This window comes from Oncorhynchus gorbuscha, linkage group LG14 (assembly GCF_021184085.1).
Source record: "Oncorhynchus gorbuscha isolate QuinsamMale2020 ecotype Even-year linkage group LG14, OgorEven_v1.0, whole genome shotgun sequence".
NCBI lineage: Eukaryota > Metazoa > Chordata > Actinopteri > Salmoniformes > Salmonidae > Oncorhynchus > Oncorhynchus gorbuscha.
The window spans coordinates 78783671-78798667 of record NC_060186.1 but is presented as its reverse complement, the minus strand read 5'-3'; the positions used below and the strand labels follow the sequence as shown (position 1 = coordinate 78798667).

Below are 14997 nucleotides of genomic sequence, written 5' to 3'. Positions count from 1 at the left end.
TAAAGAAAAAACCCTTGAATGAGTAGATGTGTCCAGACTGTTGACTTGTACTGTGCATTTGCTGTATATTTATATAGATATATTTCTTAGACTCTGGGTTGATGTAACAGCAATGCAGCTCATTTAAACTTTTAGATACACACACACACACACACAGACGCGCTGTCCTCGTTCCCTCGTCTCCTTGCAGTAACTCGGCACCATCCTTTAACCAACCAGGACTATTGATTGTGATCAGATCATAATAAACTGGATTCTGCTGAGAGCAACAAAACCTCTCCATGAACAGCTTGTTTTTAGCTTAATTCGCTCTATTTCCATTGAGTTCACTTCCTGGTTCTATATGTGAAGTAAAAGGCATATATTCTCATTCTCTTGACGCACAAAATAAATCCCAGTAACTTTAGAAAGATGAAGAAGACGATAGATGTATCTTTATTTGAACTGTTTTGAAATGATTGTGTACCTCTCGATTCTGCCAGTTTTGTGCAAAAGGACTGTGTCAAAGAATACAGGGACATGAAACTGACTCTTGACTATTTTAACTGTCCTTTCTGAGCGAGGACATTTGTCTCCTTTCCTCTGACCTCTAGGAGCGTCACCTGACCTCCAGCTGACCTTTGTCCTTATATTTCCTGTGTTGCTATAGGTTGCTGAGCAGGATGCCCTCTGATCTCCAGGAGTGTCACCTGACCTCCAGCTGTGGCTCCTATATCAAGACCGAGCCCTCTTCCCCTTCCTCCTCACTGGTTGACACCGTCAGTCACCACAGCCCCTCGGCCAATAGCGATGCCAGCAGCGGTTACGTCAACGTAAACAACCTCAACGGACGCTCGCACGTCCTCGACTCCCAGCCCATGTTCAACCCGGGCATGCTGGGAGGGGGCGGAGCCTGTCTCCGGCGCTATGACGACTGCGGAGTGGGCATGGCAGATGATTCACCGATCAAGTGCGAGTATATGTTGAATGCGATTCCGAAGAGGCTGTGTCTGGTGTGTGGGGATATCGCATCAGGTTACCACTATGGGGTCGCCTCCTGCGAGGCCTGCAAAGCCTTCTTCAAAAGGACCATACAAGGTATAGTACCACTCCCCTCCCTCTCTCACTCCCTTCTCACAGTCCCTAACAGTTGAGGCCCAATTGATTCTATGTACTTTAACAGTTGAATGATTCTATGTGGTCCTATTTGTCTCATTTGACAGTTGCCAGGGTCACGGGTTCAAGGGTCATGGGTTCAAGTATCACAGGGATATACACCCACTGGACTGTAAGTTGCTTTGGATAAAAGTGTCTGCTAAATGTCATTTTATTTCTATTTTTTTTAGTCAGCAGACGCTCTAATCCAGAGCAACATACAAGTAAGTAAGACGACCTTATATCATTGCAGGTTTTACACCTTTCAACAACAACAACCCAAAAAATTGTAACGACAGAATTGGATTCTGGATGACATTTGACCTACAACTTCACAGGCAACCAGGAAGTGACCTCATAAGAGATGAGGAGTAAACAGGGTGGCCTCTGTTACCTTACAGTGATGTCATCAGTAGTGGTAGGGGAGTCATACCGTGTTACCTTACAGTGATGTCATCAGTAGTGGTAGGGGAGTCATACCGTGTTACCTTAGAGTGATGTCATCAGTAGTGGTAGGGGAGTCACACCGTGTTACCTTACAGTGATGTCATCAGTAGTGGTAGGGGAGCCATACCGTGTTACCTTACAGTGATGTCATCAGTAGTGGTAGGGGAGTCATACCGTGTTACCTTACAGTGATGTCATCAGTAGTGGTAGGGGAGCCATACCGTGTTACCTTACAGTGATGTCATCAGTAGTGGTAGGGGAGTCATACCGTGTTACCTTAGAGTGATGTCATCAGTCGTGGATGGTGATTGCTAATGTTTACCCAGGGAATTAATCCACCCACACTTAAAATCTGCTGGGTTGATGTATATGTCAGTCCTCCAGTGTTCGTGACTGTTAATGACTAGAGGAAGTCCTCCAGTGTTCGTGACTGTTAATAACTAGAGGAAGTCCTCCAGTGTTCGTGACTGTTAATAACTAGAGGAAGTCCTCCAGTGTTCGTGACTGTTAATAACTAGAGGAAGTCCTCCAGTGTTCGTGACTGTTAATGACTAGAGGAAGTCCTCCAGTGTTCGTGACTGTTAATAACTAGAGGAAGTCCTCCAGTGTTCGTGACTGTTAATAACTAGAGGAAGTCCTCCAGTGTTCGTGACTGTTAATAACTAGAGGAAGTCCTCCAGTGTTCGTGACTGTTAATGACTAGAGGAAGTCCTCCAGTATTCGTGACTGTTAATAACTAGAGGAAGTCCTCCAGTGTTTGTGACTGTTAATGACTAGAGGAAGTCCTCCAGCCTTCGTGACTGTTAATAACTAGAGGAAGTCCTCCAGTATTCGTGACTGTTAATGAGTAGAGGAAGTCCTCCAGTGTTCGTGACTGTTAATGACTAGAGGAAGTCCTCCAGCCTTCGTGACTGTTAATAACTAGAGGAAGTCCTCCAGCCTTCGTGACTGTTAATAACTAGAGGAAGTCCTCCAGTATTCGTGACTGTTAATGAGTAGAGGAAGTCCTCCAGTATTCGTGACTGTTAATGAGTAGAGGAAGTCCTGCAGCGTTCGTGACTGTTAATGAGTAGAGGAAGTCCTAATATAGGAAAACATATCAGTAGAGGATTTGTATGAAAAAAATATTATGTAAAATGTACACCACTATTTACATACAGTATTTTATACAAGCAGTATATAGTCAGGACCGATCTTGACTTGTTCACGCTTCACCATAAGTACATATGTTTACTAAGGATTATTTTAATGGAAAACATTTCCATAATAGGTTCTAGAATAGTTACACAATTAAAGACCTTTTGAGTTGGGGACAGAGCCCATACAATTATAGATCTCTTGAGTTGGGGACAGAGTCCATACAATTATAGATCTCTTGAGTCAGGGACAGAGACCATACAATTATAGACCTCTTGAGTCAGGGACAGAGCCCATACAATTATAGACCTCTTGAGTTGGGGACAGAGCCCATACAATTATAGACCTCTTGAGTTAGGGACAGAGCCCATACAATTATAGACCTCTTGAGTTGGGGACAGAGTCCATACAATTATAGACCTCTTGAGTCAGGGACAGAGCCCATACAATTGTAGATCTCTTGAGTCGGGGACAGAGACCATACAATTATAGACCTCTTGGATTGGGGACAGAGCCCATACAATTATAGATCTCTTGAGTCAGGGACAGAGACCATGCAATTATAGACCTCTTGGGTTGGGGACAGAGACCATACAATTATAGACCTCTTGGGTTGGGGACAGAGACCATACAATTATAGACCTCTTGAGTTGGGGACAGAGCCCATCCTCTCTCTCTCCTCTCTGTTTGAGTTGTCCTCCTCTCTCTCTCCTCTCTGTTTGAGTTGTCCTCCTCTCCTCTCTGTTTGAGTTGTCCCCCTCTCCTCTCTGTTTGAGTTGTCCTCCTCTCTCTCTCCTCTCTGTTTGAGTTGTCCTCCTCTCCTCTCTCCTCTCTGTTTGAGTTGTCCTCCTCTCTCTCTCTCCTCTCTGTTTGAGTTGTCCTCCTCTCCTCTCTCTCCTCTCTGTTTGAGTTGTCCTCCTCTCCTCTCTCTCCTCTCTGTTTGAGTTGTCCTCCTCTCCTCTCTCTCTCCTCTCTGTTTGAGTTGTCCTCCTCTCCTCTCCTCTCTGTTTGAGTTGTCCTCCTCTCCTCTCTCTCTCCTCTCTGTTTGAGTTGTCCTCCTCTCCTCTCTCTCTCCTCTCTGTTTGAGTTGTCCTCCTCTCTCTCTCCTCTCTGTTTGAGTTGTCCTCCTCTCCTCTCTGTTTGAGTTGTCCTCCTCTCCTCTCTCTCCTCTCTGTTTGAGTTGTCCTCCTCTCTCTCTCCTCTCTGTTTGAGTTGTCCTCCTCTCCTCTCGGTTTGAGTTGTCCTCCTCTCCTCTCTCTCCTCTCTGTTTGAGTTGTCCTCCTCTCTCTCTCCTCTCTGTTTGAGTTGTCCTCCTCTCCTCTCGGTTTGAGTTGTCCTCCTCTCCTCTCTCTCTCTCCTCTCTGTTTGAGTTGTCCTCCTCTCCTCTTTGTTTGAGTTGTCCTCCTCTCCTCTCTCTCTCCTCTCTGTTTGAGTTGTCCTCCTCTCCTCTCCTCTCTGTTTGAGTTGTCCTCCTCTCCTCTCTGTTTGAGTTGTCCTCCTCTCTCTCCTCTCTGTTTGAGTTGTCCTCCTCTCTCTCTCCTCTTTGTTTGAGTTGTCCTCCTCTCCTCTCCTCTCTGTTTGAGTTGTCCTCCTCTCCTCTCTCTCTCCTCTCTGTTTGAGTTGTCCTCCTCTCTCTCTCCTCTCTGTTTGAGTTGTCCTCCTCTCTCTCTCCTCTCTGTTTGAGTTGTCCTCCTCTCCTCTCTGTTTGAGTTGTCCCCCCTCTCTCTGTTTGAGTTGTCTCTGTTTGAGTTGTCCTCCTCTCTCTCTCCTCTCTGTTTGAGTTGTCCTCCTCTCCTCTCTCTCCTCTCTCTGTTTGAGTTGTCCTCCTCTCCTCTCTCTCTCTGTTTGAGTTGTCCTCCTCTCCTCTCTCTCCTCTCTGTTTGAGTTGTCCTCCTCTCCTCTCTCTCTCTCTCTGTTTGAGTTGTCCTCCTCTCCTCTCTCTCTCCTCTCTGTTTGAGTTGTCCTCCTCTCCTCTCTCTCTCCTCTCTGTTTGAGTTGTCCTCCTCTCTCTCTCCTCTCTGTTTGAGTTGTCCTCTCTGTTTGTTTGAGTTGTCCTCCTCTCCTCTCTCTCTCCTCTCTGTTTGAGTTGTCCTCCTCTCTCTCTCCTCTCTGTTTGAGTTGTCCTCCTCTCCTCTCTGTTTGAGTTGTCCTCCTCTCCTCTCTCTCCTCTCTGTTTGAGTTGTCCTCCTCTCTCTCTCCTCTCTGTTTGAGTTGTCCTCCTCTCCTCTCGGTTTGAGTTGTCCTCCTCTCCTCTCTCTCCTCTCTGTTTGAGTTGTCCTCCTCTCTCTCTCCTCTCTGTTTGAGTTGTCCTCCTCTCCTCTCGGTTTGAGTTGTCCTCCTCTCCTCTCTCTCTCTCCTCTCTGTTTGAGTTGTCCTCCTCTCCTCTTTGTTTGAGTTGTCCTCCTCTCCTCTCTCTCTCCTCTCTGTTTGAGTTGTCCTCCTCTCCTCTCTCTCTCTCTGTTTTGAGTTGTCCTCCTCTCCTCTCTCTTCTCTGTTTGAGTTGTCCTCCTCTCTCTCCTCTCTGTTTGAGTTGTCCTCCTCTCTCTCTCTCCTCTTCTGTTTGAGTTGTCCTCCTCTCTCTCTCCTCTCTGTTTGAGTCCTCCTGTTTGAGTTGTCTCCTCTCCTCTCTCTCTCCTCTGTTTGAGTTGTCCTCCTCTCTCTCTCTCTCTCTGTTTGAGTTGTCCTCCTCTCTCTCTCCTCTCTGTTTGAGTTGTCCTCCTCTCCTCTCTGTTTGAGTTGTCCTCCTCTCCTCTCTCTCTCCTCTCTGTTTGAGTTGTCCTCCTCTCCTCTCTCTCCTCTCTGTTTGAGTTGTCCTCCTCTCCTCTCTCTCTCCTCTCTGTTTGAGTTGTCCTCCTCTCCTCTCTCTCTCTCCTCTCTGTTTGAGTTGTCCTCCTCTCCTCTCTCTCTCCTCTCTGTTTGAGTTGTCCTCCTCTCCTCTCTCTCTCCTCTCTGTTTGAGTTGTCCTCCTCTCTCTCTCCTCTCTGTTTGAGTTGTCCTCCTCTCCTCTCTGTTTGAGTTGTCCTCCTCTCCTCTCTCTCCTCTCTGTTTGAGTTGTCCTCCTCTCTCTCTCCTCTCTGTTTGAGTTGTCCTCCTCTCCTCTCTGTTTGAGTTGTCCTCCTCTCCTCTCTCTCCTCTCTGTTTGAGTTGTCCTCCTCTCTCTCTCCTCTCTGTTTGAGTTGTCCTCCTCTCCTCTCGGTTTGTTTGAGTTGTCCTCCTCCTCTCTCTCTCCTCTCTGTTTGAGTTGTCCTCCTCTCCTCTTTGTTTGAGTTGTCCTCCTCTCCTCTCTCTCTCCTCTCTGTTTGAGTTGTCCTCCTCTCCTCTCCTCTCTGTTTGAGTTGTCCTCCTCTCCTCTCTGTTTGAGTTGTCCTCCTCTCTCTCCTCTCTGTTTGAGTTGTCCTCCTCTCTCTCTCCTCTTTGTTTGAGTTGTCCTCCTCTCCTCTCCTCTCTGTTTGAGTTGTCCTCCTCTCCTCTCTCTCTCCTCTCTGTTTGAGTTGTCCTCCTCTCTCTCTCCTCTCTGTTTGAGTTGTCCTCCTCTCTCTCTCTCTCTGTTTGAGTTGTCCTCCTCTCTCTCTCCTCTCTGTTTGAGTTGTCCTCCTCTCCTCTCTGTTTGAGTTGTCCTCCTCTCCTCTCCTCTCCTCTCTGTTTGAGTTGTCCTCCTCTCCTATCTCTCCTCTCTGTTTGAGTTGTCCTCTCCTCTCCTCTCTGTTTGAGTTGTCCTCCTCTCCTCTCCTCTCTGTTTGAGTTGTCCTCCTCTCCTCTCTGTTTGAGTTGTCCTCTCCTCTCTGTTTGAGTTGTCCTCCTCTCTCTCCTCTCTGTTTGAGTTGTCCTCCTCTCCACTCTCTCTCCTCTCTGTTTGAGTTGTCCTCCTCTCCTCTCCTCTCTGTTTGAGTTGTCCTCCTCTCCTCTCTCTCCTCTCTCTCTCTGTTTGAGTTGTCCTCCTCCTCTCTCTCCTCTCTGTTTGAGTTGTCCTCCTCTCCTCTCCTCTCTGTTTGAGTTGTCCTCCTCTCCACTCTCTCTCCTCTCTGTTTGAGTTGTCCTCCTCTCTCTCCTCTCTGTTTGAGTTGTCCTCCTCTCCTCTCTCTCTCCTCTCTGTTTGAGTTTTCGTCCTCTCCTCTCTCTCTCCTCTCTGTTTGATTTGTCCTCCTCTCCTCTCTATTTGAGTTGTCCTCCTCTCCTCTCTCTCCTCTCTGTTTGAGTTGTCCTCCTCTCCTCTCTCTCTCCTCTCTGTTTGAGTTGTCCTCCTCTCCTCTCTCTCTCCTCTCTGTTTGAGTTGTCCTCCTCTCCTCTCTCTCTCCTCTCTGTTTGAGTTGTCCTCCTCTCCTCTCTCTCTCCTCTCTGTTTGAGTTGTCCTCCTCTCTCTCTCCTCTCTGTTTGAGTTGTCCTCCTCTCCTCTCTGTTTGAGTTGTCCTCCTCTCCTCTCTCTCCTCTCTGTTTGAGTTGTCCTCCTCTCTCTCCTCTCTGTTTGTGTTGTCCTCCTCTCCTCTCTCTGTTTGAGTTGTCCTCCTCTCCTCTCTCTCCTCTCTGTTTGAGTTGTCCTCCTCTCTCTCTCCTCTCTGTTTGAGTTGTCCTCCTCCTCTCGGTTTGAGTTGTCCTCCTCTCCTCTCTCTCTCTCTCTCTGTTTGAGTTGTCCTCCTCTCCTCTTTGTTTGAGTTGTCCTCCTCTCCTCTCTCTCTCCTCTCTGTTTGAGTTGTCCTCCTCTCCTCTCCTCTCTGTTTGAGTTGTCCTCCTCTCCTCTCTGTTTGAGTTGTCCTCCTCTCTCTCCTCTCTGTTTGAGTTGTCCTCCTCTCTCTCTCCTCTTTGTTTGAGTTGTCCTCCTCTCCTCTCCTCTCTGTTTGAGTTGTCCTCCTCTCCTCTCTCTCTCCTCTCTGTTTGAGTTGTCCTCCTCTCTCTCTCCTCTCTGTTTGAGTTGTCCTCCTCTCTCTCTCCTCTCTGTTTGAGTTGTCCTCCTCTCCTCTCTCTCTCTGTTTGAGTTGTCCTCCTCTCCTCTCTGTTTGAGTTGTCCTCCTCTCTGTTTGAGTTGTCCTCCTCTCTCTCCTCTCTGTTTGAGTTGTCCTCCTCTCCACTCTCTCTCCTCTCTGTTTGAGTTGTCCTCCTCTCCTCTCCTCTCTGTTTGAGTTGTCCTCCTCTCCTCTCTCTCCTCTCTCTCTCTGTTTGAGTTGTCCTCCTCCTCTCTCTCCTCTCTGTTTGAGTTGTCCTCCTCTCCTCTCCTCTCTGTTTGAGTTGTCCTCCTCTCCACTCTCTCTCCTCTCTGTTTGAGTTGTCCTCCTCTCTCTCCTCTCTGTTTGAGTTGTCCTCCTCTCCTCTCTCTCTCCTCTCTGTTTGAGTTGTCCTCCTCTCCTCTCTGTTTGAGTTGTCCTCCTCTCTCTCCTCTCTGTTTGAGTTGTCCTCCTCTCCTCTCTCTCTCCTCTCTGTTTGTGTTGTCCTCCTCTCTCTCCTCTCTGTTTGAGTTGTCCTCCTCTCCTCTCTCTCTCCTCTCTGTTTGAGTTGTCTTCCTCTCCACTCTCTCTCCTCTATGTTTGAGTTGTCGTCCTCGCTCTCCTCTCTGTTTGAGTTGTCCTCCTCTCCTCTCTCTCTCCTCTCTGTTTGAGTTTTCGTCCTCTCCTCTCTCTCTCCTCTCTGTTTGATTTGTCCTCCTCTCCTCTCTATTTGAGTTGTCCTCCTCTCCTCTCTCTCCTCTCTGTTTGAGTTGTCCTCCTCTCTCTCCTCTCTGTTTGAGTTGTCCTCCTCTCCTCTCTCTCTCCTCTCTGTTTGAGTTGTCCTCCTCTCTCTCCTCTCTGTTTGAGTTGTCCTCCTCTCCTCTCTCTCTCCTCTCTGTTTGTGTTGTCCTCCTCTCTCTCCTCTCTGTTTGAGTTGTCCTCCTCTCCTCTCTCTCTCCTCTCTGTTTGAGTTGTCTTCCTCTCCACTCTCTCTCCTCTATGTTTGAGTTGTCGTCCTCGCTCTCCTCTCTGTTTGAGTTGTCCTCCTCTCCTCTCTCTCTCCTCTCTGTTTGAGTTTTCTCCTCTCCTCTCTCTCTCTCTCTCTCCTCTCTGTTTGAGTTGTCCTCCTCTCCTCTCTCTCCTCTCTGTTTGAGTTGTCCTCCTCTCCTCTCTCTCTCCTCTCTGTTTGAGTTGTCCTCCTCTCCTCTCTCTCTCCTCTCTGTTTGAGTTGTCCTCCTCTCCTCTCTCTCTCCTCTCTGTTTGAGTTGTCCTCCTCTCCTCTCCTCTCTGTTTGAGTTGTCCTCCTCTCCTCTCTCTCCTCTCTGTTTGAGTTGTCCTCCTCTCCTCTCTCTCTGTTTGAGTTGTCCTCCTCTCTCCTCTCTCTCCTCTCTGTTTGAGTTGTCTTCCTCTCCTCTCCTCTCTGTTTGAGTTGTCCTCCTCTCCACTCTCTCTCCTCTCTGTTTGAGTTGTCCTCCTCTCCTCTCCTCTCTGTTTGAGTTGTCCTCCTCTCCACTCTCTCTCCTCTCTGTTTGAGTTGTCCTCCTCTCTCTCCTCTCTGTTTGAGTTGTCCTCCTCTCCTCTCTCTCTCCTCTCTGTTTGAGTTGTCCTCCTCTCCACTCTCTCTCCTCTCTGTTTGAGTTGTCCTCCTCTCTCTCCTCTCTGTTTGAGTTGTCCTCCTCTCCTCTCTCTCTCCTCTCTGTTTGAGTTGGCCTCCTCTCCTCTCTCTCTCCTTTCTGTTTGAGTTGTCCTCCTCTCCTCTCTATTTGAGTTGTCCTCCTCTCCTCTCTCTCCTCTCTGTTTGAGTTGTCCTCCTCTCCTCTCTCTCTCCTCTCTGTTTGAGTTGTCCTCCTCTCCTCTCTCTCTCCTCTCTGTTTGAGTTGTCCTCCTCTCCTCTCTCTCTCCTCTCTGTTTGAGTTGTCCTCCTCTCCTCTCTCTCCTCGATGTTTGAGTTGTCATCCTCTCCTCTCTCTCTCCTCTCTGTTTGAGTTGTCCTCCTCTCCTCTCTCTCTCCTCTCTGTTTGAGTTGTCCTCCTCTACTCTCTCTCTCCTCTCTGTTTGAGTTGTCCTCCTCTCCTCTCTCCTCTCCTCTCTGTTTGAGTTGTCATCCTCTCCTCTCTCTCTCCTCTCTGTTTGAGTTGTCCTCCTCTCCTCTCTCCTCTCCTCTCTATTTGAGTTGTCCTCCTCTCCTCTCTCTCTCCTCTCTGTTTGAGTTGTCCACCTCTCCTCTCCTCTCTGTTTGAGTTGTCCTCCTCTCCACTCTCTCTCCTCTCTGTTTGAGTTGTCCTCCTCTCCTCTCCTCTCTATTTGAGTTGTCCTCCTCTCCTCTCTCTCTCCTCTCTGTTTGAGTTGTCCTCCTCTCCTCTCCTCTCTGTTTGAGTTGTCCTCCTCTCCTCTCTCTCTGTTTGAGTTGTCCTCCTCTCCTCTCTCTCTCCTCTCTGAGTTGTCCTCCTCTCCTCTCCTCTCTGTTTGAGTTGTCCTCCTCTCTCTCTCCTCTCTGTTTGAGTTGTCCTCCTCTCTCTCCTCTCTGTTTGAGTTGTCCTCCTCTCTCTCTCCTCTCTGTTTGAGTTGTCCTCCTCTCTCTCCTCTCTGTTTGAGTTGTCCTCCTCTCCTCTCCTCTCTGTTTGAGTTGTCCTCCTCTCCTCTCTCTCCTCTCTGTTTGAGTTGCCCTCCTCTCCTCTCTGTTTGAGTTGTCCTCCTCTCCTCTCTCTCTCCTCTCTGTTTGAGTTGTCCTCCTCTCCTCTCTCTCCTCTCTGTTTGAGTTGTCCTCCTCTCCACTCTCTCTCCTCTCTGTTTGAGTTGTCCTCCTCTCTCTCCACTCTGTTTGAGTTGTCCTCCTCTCCTCTCTCTCTCCTCTCTGTTTGAGTTGTCCTGCTCTCCTCTCTCTCCCCTCTCTGTTTGAGTTGTCCTCCTCTCCTCTCTCTCTCCTCTCTGTTTGAGTTGTCCTCCTCTCCTCTCCTCTCTGTTTGAGTTGTCCTCCTCTCTCTCCTCTCTGTTTGAGTTGTCCTCCTCTCCACTCTCTCTCCTTTCTGTTTGAGTTGTCCTCCTCTCTCTCCTCTCTGTTTGAGTTGTCCTCCTCTCTCTCTCCTCTCTGTTTGAGTTGTCCTCCTCTCCTCTCTGTTTGAGTTGTCCTCCTCTCCAATCTCTCTCCTCTCTGTTTGAGTTGTCCTCCTCTCTCTCCTCTCTGTTTGAGTTGTCCTCCTCTCCTCTCTCTCCTCTCCGTTTGAGTTGTCCTCCTCTCATCTCTGTTTGAGTTGTCCTCCTCTCCTCTCTGTTTGAGTTGTCCTCCTCTCTCTCTCCTCTCTATTTGAGTTGTCCTCCTCTCCTCTCTCTCTCCTCTCTGTTTGAGTTGTCCTCCTCTCCTCTCTCTCCTCTCTGTTTGAGTTGTCCTCCTCTCCTCTCTCTCCTCTCTGTTTGAGTTGTCCTCCTCTCCTCTCTGTTTGAGTTGTCCTCCTCTCCTCTCTATTTGAGTTGTACTCCTCTCTCCTCTCTGTTTCAGTTGTCCTCCTCTCCTCTCTCTCCTCTCTGTTTGAGTTGTCCTCCTCTCCTCTCTATTTGAGTTGTCCTCCTCTCCTCTCTCTCCTCTCAGAGGAGGACAAGGAGAGGGGTCCTGACCCTGAGACGGAGGAGGACAAGGAGAGGGGTCCTGACCCTGAGACGGAGGAGGACCAGGAGAGGTCCAGCTAGTGGGGATGAGAGGGTGGATAATAGCTGCATTATAATGTATCAACAAATAGAGTAAAATAAGAGAGGTTAAGGAAGGATAGAAGAGGGACGGAGAGAGAGGAACGTCCTCTGAGGGAGGAAAGAAGGTGGACAGGAGATCTGATCAACTGAGGGGCGTTATAACATTTAGAAATGACCTGATACGGTGAATTTTGATGTGTTGATGCTATTGGATGGATCGCATTCTCTTACTATAGTAGTTTAGTTACAGTTATGACATTATTATTACAGTTGTGACATTATTATTACAGTAATGACATTATTATGACAGTTATGACCTTATTGTAGGGGCGGCAGCGTAGCCTAGTGGCTAGAGCGTTGGACTAGTAACCGGAAGTTCAAACCCCCGAGCTGACATGGTACAAATCTGTCGTTCTGCTCCTGAACAGGCAGTTAACCCACTGTTCCTAGGCCGTCATTGAAAATAAGAATTTGTTCTTAACTGACTTGCCTGGTTAAATAAAGGTAAAATAAAAAATAAAATAAAAAATTGTGACAGTTATGAATTTATTATGACGGTTATGACATTATTGTGACAGTTGTGACATTATTGTGACAGTCATGACATTATTGTGACAGTCATGAAATTATAATGACAGTTGTGACATTATTGTGACAGTCATGACATTATTGTGACAGTTATGACATTATTGTGACAGGTATGACATTAAATATTGATGACAATTGATCAAAGTCTAAAGGTGTTGAATCTGCTGTGTTAGAGCAATAACATGCAGTCACACATTTTCCCATGACTGGAGTTGAGAAACACTAAACTAACTCTGAAACCACTTTGCTAACCCCAAACGCTACTGCAGTAAAGGTCGTGCCAACATCCTGGCACCGCGCCACAGCCCCCCACACTGTTCATATGACCCCGCTGGCACTTTGATATGATCCTGATGACTGTTGGCACTTTCTCCTCCACCAACTGGGAGGCTCCAACAGACCTGCCACACATACTGTGCACACACACACACACACACGCACACGCACACGCACACGCACACGCACACGCACACGCACACACACATACACATACACACGCACACGCACACACACACACACACACACACACACACACACACACACACACACACACACACACACACACACACACACACACACACACACACACACACACACACACACACACACACACACACATACAGCACCTGGATGGCAGTTTTTAGCTGTCTTTAACATATCTTTAGTTTTACAGAATGGCATTTTTAAAAAAAAAACATTTAATCAAAGGAATATCCTGGACTTTTGTTTTGTCCTTGACCTTTTTCTGGCTGAGTTTAGAGGTCATCCACTGAGCACATATTCATCATTCAACTGGAACGCTCAATGCAACAACAACAAGAAAAAGAACACACCAAGCCTCATCCTTTTGTTACCAGGGATACGTCTGGTGTCCTGGATGTTTAGGGAGGGTGCATGATTATAATGCGGTGGAATTATTCTCCAATGTGAGCCAAGAAACTGCGCAGAGAGACGGACTTTGAATAATTTATCTAGCGGTTTCACAACATGATACGATACAGACAGGACCTTTAGATTGGCAACAATAACAACAGAACAGGGTCTGGGTCAGATCTGGGTCAGATCTGGGTCTGGGTCAGATCTGGGTCAGATCTGGGTCTGGTCTGATCTGGGTCAGATCTGGGTCTGGTCTGGGTCTGGTCTGATCTGGGTCTGATCAGGGTCTGGGTTTGTGTCTGGGTCTGGTCGGATGTGGGTCTGGTCTGGGTCTGGGTCAGATCAGGGTCTGGGTCTGGTCTGGGTCAGATCTGGTCTGGGTCAGATCTGGGTCAGATCTGGGTCTGGGTCAGATCTGGGTCAGATCTGGGTCTGGTCTGATCTGGGTCAGATCTGGGTCTGGTCTGGGTCTGGTCTGATCTGGGTCTGATCAGGGTCTGGGTTTGTGTCTGGGTCTGGTCGGATGTGGGTCTGGTCTGGGTCTGGGTCAGATCAGGGTCTGGGTCTGGTCTGGGTCAGATCTGGTCTGGGTCAGATCAGGGTCTGGGTCTGGTCTGGGTCTGATCTGGGTCTGATCTGGGTCTGGGTCTGGGTCTGATCTGAGTCTGATCTGGTCTGGGTCAGATCTGGGTCTGGGTTTGATCTGGTCTGGGTCTGATTTGGGTCTGGGTCTGGTCTGGGTCTGATCTGGGTCTGGGTCTGGGTCTGATCTGGGTCTGGGTCTGATCTGGTCTGGGTCTGATCTGGGTCTGGGTCTGATCTGGGTCTGGTCTGGGTCTGGTCTGGGTCTGGTCTGGGTCTGGTCTGGGTCTGGGTCTGATCTGAGTCTGGGTCTGATCTGGTCTGCGTCAGATCTGGTCTGGGTCTGATCTGGGTCTGGGTTTGATCTGGTCTGGGTCTGATCTGGTCTGGGTCAGATCTGGTCTGGGTCAGATCTGGTCTGGGTCAGATCTGGTCTGGGTCTGATCTGGTCTGGGTCTGATCTGGGTCTGGGTCTGGTCTGGGTCTGGTCTGGGTCTGGTCTGGGTCTGGGTTTGGGTCTGATCTGGGTCTGATCTGGGTCTGGGTTTGTGTCTGTTTGTGTCTGGGTCTGGTCGGATGTGGGTCGGGTCTGGGTCTGGTCTGGGCCTGGTCTGGGTCTGGGTCTGATCTCGGTCTGGTCTGGGTCTGGTCTGGGTCTGGTCTGGGTCTGGGTCTGGGTCTGGTCTGGGCCTGGTCTGGGTCTGGGTCTGATCTGGGTCTGGTCTGGGTCTGGTCTGGGTCTGATCTGGGTCTGGTCTGGGTCTCGTCTGGGTCTGGTCTGGGTCTGATCTGGGCCTGGTCTGGGTCTGGGTCTGATCTGGGTCTGGTCTGGGTCTGGGTCTGATCTGGGTCTGGTCTGGGTCTGGGTCTGGTCTGGGTCTGGTCTGGTCTGGGTCTGGGTCTGATCTGGGTCTGATCTGGGTCTGGGTCTGGTCTGGTCTGGGTCTGAGTCTGGGTCTGGGTCTGGTCTGGGTCTGGGTCTGATCTGGGTCTGATCTGGGTCTGGGTCTGGGTCTGGGTCTGGGTCTGATCTGGGTCTGGGTCTGGGTCTGGGTCTGGGTCTGGGTCTGGTCTGGGTCTGGGTGGGCGGGGTTTGTTTTAGCATGCCTGGAGTGCCAGGTGGGAGGGGTTTGTTTTAGAATGCTACAGTATATGAAACACAGCTACAGTATATGAAACACAGCTACAGTATATGAAACACAGCTACAGTATATGAAACACAGCTACAGTATATGAAACACAGCTACAGTATATGAAACACAGCTACAGTATATGAAACACAGCTACAGTATGTGAAACACAGCTATAGTATATGAAACACAGCTACAGTATATGAAACACAGCTACAGTATGTGAAACACAACTATAGTATGTGAAACACAGCTATAGTATATGAAACACAGCTACAGTATATGAAACACAGCTACAGTATATGAAATGGTCTCAAACAGTACTTGAACCCGGGTATGGGAGGGGTAGATGTTGTCCTAGTTGAAAGTCTGCTCCTCTGCATTAATGGAACTCATTTATCTGAAAATCGAAGTGGAGGAAGGGCAAAAGGATGGAAGAGGGCAGGATGGAGGGATGGAGGGGGGAGGGATGGAGGGATGGAGGGGGATGGAGGGGAGGGATG

At 48.8% G+C, this 14997-nt stretch overlaps 1 protein-coding gene across 1 annotated transcript in view; it reads left to right on the top strand.

The window, feature by feature from the left end:
• Positions 1-14997, top strand: part of LOC123995458 (steroid hormone receptor ERR2-like) — a 110950-nt gene that overhangs the window by 45183 nt on the left and 50770 nt on the right. Inside the window, exon 2 of the mRNA XM_046299088.1 lies at positions 650-1077. Coding sequence (XP_046155044.1) covers positions 650-1077 — 428 coding nt within the window. The remainder of the gene's footprint in view (positions 1-649; positions 1078-14997) is intronic.